We start from the raw sequence: 6,000 nt of genomic DNA on the forward strand, positions 1-6,000 counted from the left end.
TCTGCACGAGCTGTCACAAGAGGGCCACACCGGCCTGACGGCCTGAGCCACCGCCTCTCCCGCCCTTAGAACCGGAGCCCCGTGGCCCGGGACCTGCCATCTGTCTGCGGGGTGGGCTCTTTCCTGGCACAGTGACATGCAGGGACATGTGGCCTTTCCAGGAAAGAGAGCAGAGCCCTGGGCCTCCACCCGAGCTGCTGCTGCTGCCTGTGGGTCACCCGGATGGCCCCCACCTGTGGGGGAGGTGCCCTCCAGACGCCCCATCGGGAGAGGGCACAGGGCAGGTGGCTGTCCCCCTCCGCGCTCCTCCTCCATCCCGATGCTCGCCTCCCGGGGACGGGCAGTTGACCGTCTGAACGTCAGGTGGTGGCCTTTCACCCCCTTGGCTCAGCGCACGGGGCTCGCGCGTCCCCCTGTGGGTGCTGGTTTGCAACCTGATCGGCGGGACACGTTCCTCTGTAACCGCTCGACTCCCCTCCACGCCCGCACACCTGGAGCTCCCGGGCACGAGGGGCCACAGGAAGTGCTTCGGGGGATTTCAGAGGTGCGGCCTGGCAGACCCGTGGGCTTCCTGATGGCACGTACCCATGGACGCCCCTCGTGCTGCCCCCACGCGCGCCCCACCCTGAGAGGGACCTAGCCCGTGGGCTGGGTGACCCCGCCGATCACCGTGGTCCCCGACCACTCCTGTGACTCGGCAGAACGCCCACTGCCGGCCAGGCCCGTCCTCGGACCCCGCCTGAACCCGTGGCACCTTCCCCTTCCTGCAGGTGGTGGGGTGACCGGGAGGAGAACCCATCCTCCCAAGGCCGTGGCCGTGGGTCGTGGAGTCGCTGATGCCCCAGGAGAGAGAATGAAACTGAAGGAGAAAGACCTGGGAGGCCTTGACCAGCCGGGCACGTGGGGGCACCGGGAGGTGGTGGGCGCCTGCAGGAGGAGAGGGGGTGAAGGGGTGATGTCTGTTCCTCGTGTGGGACAGACAGCCACCCGCAGTCACAATGTCCCGGACCCTGGGGCTGGTGTGGGGCCCTCCGGCCATTGGCTGGGCTCCGGGGCACACCCTCCAGGACACAGCTGTCCCCAGTGCCGACTCTGACCTGTTGTTCTCAAAGATCACGATCCAGGAAGTGTTCCCGATACTGGCGACCAGCCTGGACCCACACCCCGGACCCTCCCCCCTCGGGGGCCTACCAGGAACCCTCCAGGGACACAGGGACCGTCCCGTTCCCGCTCGCTCCGCAGGAAGAAGGCCTCCCATTGTGCAGGTGGAGGAAGCCCCCTGAGGGCCTGGGGATGAGCCACGGGGGATTCGGGGAACCACATGGCTCGCAGGCCCCCGGCCCCCGTATAAGGGCCCGAGCCCGCGGCCTGGCCTTCCTCAGTCCCGGGAGCTCAGCGCCACCACAGCCGCAGCCATGAAGTGCCTCCCGCTCGCCCTGGGCCTGGCCCTCGTGTGTGGCCTCCAGGCCGCCACCGTCCCCCTGACCATGGAAGGCCTAGACCTGCAGAAGGTCTGAGGACGGCTGGGGGGGGTGGGGCGGTGAGCTGCAGGGCGGGCGGGGGGCGGGGCCTCGGCCTCTTAAGAGTGTGGGTGGAAGCCAGGAGGCTGGGAGCCCCCTCTCCTCTCCCTCTCCCCCCCCCCCCCCCCCCTCCCTGTCCTCAGGGTGGCTTTCCCTCGCTTGCCCAAGGTCCAGATGGTTCCGCGGAACTCGCACGACCCGTCCTTTAAGGCCGCCTGGGAACCTAAGATGTTATTTCAAGTGTGGGGGCTCCCAGCGGGGCGTCTGGTCGGTGGCGGGCTGGGGGGGGGGTCGCCCAGAGCTCACTGGCTGCCACCCCACTTAGACCGGGCCCCGGCCGGGGTGGGAGGGAGAGCCCGCTGTGGGGCCGGGGCCGCCTCCCCGCCCCCGATGGCAGCTCAGGCCCCCTCCCCAGGTGGCTGGGACGTGGCACTCCATGGCCATGGCGGCCAGCGACATCTCCCTCCTGGACTCGGAGACCGCCCCGCTGAGAGTGTACGTCCAGGAGCTGAGACCCACGCCCCGGGACAACCTGGAGATCATTCTGCGCAAATGGTGGGTGACCGAGGCCCCCGGGCTGGGGGCCGGCGAGGGCCTGGGCCCAGGGAAGGCGGGCGGGCAGGGTCCTGACGGGAGCTGGCTCCGTGTGGGTGGTTCCCGGTGGCCTCGGAGCCCCCGCCCAGGGCTCCGGGCCGACGGGCCGACCACACAGGGCGGCCGCAGGTCAGTGCGCAGAGAGGCCCGCGTGGAGGCCGGCCGGTCAGCTGGGGGCTGGGGCCCTGGGGGCCTGGGCGGTTCCTGCCACGAGCCCTGCCCGCCCTGGAGAAGTTGTGGGGGTACGGGAGAGAGCTGGGTCAGTGTGGGGGGCAGAGAGGAGGACACAAACCCCACAATTGTCTGCTGACTGCTGGGGCGAGGGCGCTCCCACCCCCTCTCCCTCTGGCTCCCTCCGCCCTCTCATGGGGTGGCCCTGTCCCGCCGGGTCACCTGCCGAGTGCCGCCCAGGCCTGCCAGAGCCGGGCTTCTACTCCCCACCCGCAGCTCGGCTCTGTCACGCTAAGGTCTATGCAGGCGGCCCACAGACACGGCCTTCTTTCAGGGAGCACGGCAGGTGTGTGCAGAAGAAGGTCTGGGCAGAAAAAACCGCGGTCCCTGCTGAGTTCAAGATCAGCTGTAAGTGCCGGGCCCCCGGGCCACCCTGGACACCCCCGCTGGCGGCTCCCGGGCAGCACGGCGGGGTCCGAGCTCCGGCCCCAGGGTGCTGACAAGAGCGACACGGTCCTCAGTGCCAGCTCTCACTGCCCTTCCCGCCTTCAGGGCCGTGGGCAGGTCCCTGCTGGGCCTCTCTGACCCCCACGGCCATGAGACCCAGCTCGCTGTCTGTGGGCCGGGCCTGGGAGGCACCCGCACCCGCCTGTCCTCTGCACCGCCTCCCAGGCCGCCTGCGCCAGGACATCTCCTGCTTCCCATGGGTCAGGGCACCCCATGATGCCCGGCCTGCCCCCTGGTTCCCGCACTCCTAGACCCCCGTTGGGTCATTCCCTCCCGTGCTCGCTCCCGCATTCCTCACCAGGTCCAGAATGAGAAGGCCCCGTGGGAGGGGCCGCTTCCTCCACGGCCGTCCCCACCGAGCAGCCTGGGCTGCGTCCCACTTTGCCCCCCCTAGGCCAGCCCTCCAGCCTGGCTTCGTGCGACGGCTGCCGACCGGCCCCAGGGGCTCCAGCACAGAGCTGTGTGGGTGGCAGTCCCCACGGCCCCCGAGGGCCACCGTCACCTCCGGCCCATACTCACCCCCACCCCCGTTTCCACGCATCCCACGGCTCCGCCCCTCTTCTCCGAGGTGTCCCGTTCATTCAAGATCAGTGTGGAGCCCCACTTCTTAACCGCTCTGGGTCCCAGGACACGGGGGTGGGGGGTCCGGGGTTGAGTGCTGAGTGAGCCCATCTAGCAGGAGGCACAGCATTTCTGGCGGGGGGTCCACAGTTAACAGCCAGGGCCTCGCAGCCCCCTGTGCCCTGTGGGGGTGCAGGAGAAGCCCCCCACCCCGGCCTTGCCATGGGGCCGCCCTGAGGAGACCCATGCTCTCCCTCCTGCTGGAGGGAAGACCCGGGACTCTCTCTCCCCAGATCTGGATGAGAACGAGGTCATCGTGCTGGACACTGACTACGAGAACTACCTGTTCTTCTGCCTGGAGAACACCGACGCCCCCGGGCAGAACCTCGTGTGCCAGTGCCTGAGTACGTCACTGAGCAGGCCCGGGGTCCCCCTGCGTGGGGGGGGGGGAGGCTGAGGACCCCCGGTGGGGGCCAAGTCCCCTGACATTGCCTCGGGAATCGGGGATCCAGGATCCAGGCCGAGGGGCTGGGCTTAGTGTTCCTGCCTCGGCCCGAGGATGACTGCTAAGTAGAAGCTTTGGTTGGGGGTGATGTTCCACAAAAGCACCATTAAAACTGTCAAGTTCTGAACGGAACGCAAGCCGGTAAGATCTGGTAGCAGGAGGCTGAGACGTGGCCGCTTTGCCTGAATGGAGCGCTTTGTGTGCGGTTAGAGACGCGTTCTTGGCCAGCACATCAGCCCTGCGGGCGAGCCCCAGCCGCCCGGGGACGTGGGTCCTGGCCTCGTGTCCCTGCAGGGCCCCCGGCGCCGTCCTGGGAGGGCGGGGCGGGGACCCTGGAGGGCAGGGGGGCTGAGCCCCGGAGGCCACCCCGGGGGCTGACCTCAGGACGCCAGTGTGTGCTCTCTGCTCTGGCTCCCTGGACGGGGCTCCCCGAGGCCGTCAAAGCCCCGCGGCCCAGGGACTGACCCACCGCCCCCCACAGCCAGGACCCTGAAGGCCGACAACGAGGTCATGGAGAAATTCGACAGAGCCCTCCAGACTCTGCCCGTGCACGTCCGCCTCTTCTTTGACCCGACCCAGGTGGCAGGTGACCGCCTCCCACACCCGCGTCCCTGCTCTCACCCTGCGTGCGGCTCACCCGTCGGACAGCCATGAGCCCGGGGCGCGACCGTCTCCCACGGTGGCCCCCATTCCCCGGGCCCCCGGGAGAGGGGGTGCAGAGCCCCTGGGGCGGGGTCCCCCTCCCACCCCTCTGGGCCCAGGGCTGCCCCGGCGACCTGTGACCTTTCCCCCCCGGCTCTCTCTCCTCCCACAGAGCAGTGCCGCGTCTAGGTAGGTGAGCTCCTGCCCGACCTGCCTCCTGGGGTAACGTAGCAGCCCTGCCCCCACGTCCTGGGCACGTGCACGGGTGGGGGGCGTCCCGGGGGACCCCCAGCTCCCCTCCGTCGGGCCCTGGCCCCTCTGCGGGAATGGCTGGAACCCGGCGTCTCTCCTGCTGACCGCGGGGGCCGGGCTGGCTCTGTGTCCACTCTCTCGAATGGCCTTTGTGGGATGTCGTTCCTGTGTCCCGGTCGAGCCCCCACGCGGACGTCCCCATGGGCTCTTCTGGGCAAGGGCGTGGGGTGGCCAGCACTCAGCCTGAGGTGGAGAGGCCGTCCCTCACCCCCAGGCTGGGAGGGGCCGGCGAGGGTCCGACAGGCTCCCCAGGAATCACAGGGGAGCCCTGGTCCGTTTCAGGGCCCAGAGAGGACGACACCCCTTCCAGCCCCGTCGGGGGGACTCAGGAGGGACCGGACCTGCCGGACCTGTTCGTCCAGCCCCCAGGCTCCTGGGGTGGGGGGGTCCCAGCCTGGGGTCTCCTGCCCTGAGCCCCTCCCCCTCCAGCAATAAAGAAATAAAGCAGGGAACAGTCTGCCTGGGTCTTTCCTGGCCTTGCGTGTCTGGGGATGAGTGGGGATGGCGGGGGGTGAGGCGCAGGCCGGGACGGGGTTCGGGCTTCTGCACCTGAACAGCCCATCACATTTGGGGACCAGCACACATGATGGGGGGGCTCTTTTCAACCTGAAGAAGGAGATAAGAGGGCACAGGGGCAGCCTGCCAGTTCATACTGTGGGGCAGCACCCAAACTCCACAAAGGATGAGAAATGAAAACTCGCTGGTCACGTCACCTAGTCAATATTGACAGAAAACCGTCAGTAAGTTACTTTCCGATCCAATTTCATGCTCTCTGCAAAATGCGGCCCGTGACCCTCCAGGTCGTCTTCCAGGAACTTGAGCGCGATCGCTACCACCGGAAAGTCCCGGGGCTTCAAGCGTCATGTGCCTGTGAGTGCGTGGCTCTGCCCTGGATGATACGACAGAGATTTCCCCCGGGTCGTGGTCTGGGCGAAGGCAGCAGAGGTGGAAAGAAACTTGTTTTCCACTGACTTTAACGTACAGAGCCACAGAAACAGGGATTTTCAAATAACAAACTTTACATATAACAATATATACACATGTTTATATATGTGCCCAGTTATATATACATGTTATATGTCATTTTACGTTACATTTTATGTAACATTTATGTTACAGCAGGCTCCCGGCTCCGAGCTGTCAGCCCAGAGCCTGACGCGGGGCTCGAACCCACGAACCGCGAGATCG

General features: G+C 67.4%; 1 protein-coding gene across 1 annotated transcript; it reads left to right on the forward strand.

Annotated features, from left to right (window-relative positions):
• The first annotated feature begins 1,415 nt into the window (after positions 1 to 1,415).
• On the forward strand, positions 1,416 to 5,260 carry LOC115508131 (beta-lactoglobulin-3). The gene is made up of 7 exons (XM_030306530.1): positions 1,416 to 1,511; positions 1,936 to 2,075; positions 2,620 to 2,693; positions 3,647 to 3,757; positions 4,340 to 4,444; positions 4,673 to 4,689; positions 5,095 to 5,260. The coding sequence occupies exons 1-6, from the start codon at positions 1,416 to 1,418 to the stop codon at positions 4,687 to 4,689; spliced, it is 543 nt and encodes a 180-aa protein (XP_030162390.1). The 3' UTR covers positions 5,095 to 5,260.
• Positions 5,261 to 6,000: the final 740 nt, after the last annotated feature.

Source organism: Lynx canadensis, chromosome D4 (genome assembly GCF_007474595.2).
Source record: "Lynx canadensis isolate LIC74 chromosome D4, mLynCan4.pri.v2, whole genome shotgun sequence".
Lineage (NCBI taxonomy): Eukaryota > Metazoa > Chordata > Mammalia > Carnivora > Felidae > Lynx > Lynx canadensis.

What these genes read in the sequence shown, in the direction of transcription:
- LOC115508131 (XM_030306530.1), top strand. Translation starts at nt 1,416, where the DNA reads ATGAAGTGCCTCCCGCTCGCCCTGGGCCTGGCCCTCGTGTGTGGCCTC. An exon ending in GAGATCATTCTGCGCAAATG is followed by an intron (nt 2,076 to 2,619) that starts GTGGGTGACCGA and finishes GCCTTCTTTCAG; the next exon opens with GGAGCACGGCAGGTGTGTGC. An exon ending in TGCTGAGTTCAAGATCAGCT is followed by an intron (nt 2,694 to 3,646) that starts GTAAGTGCCGGG and finishes CTCTCTCCCCAG; the next exon opens with ATCTGGATGAGAACGAGGTC.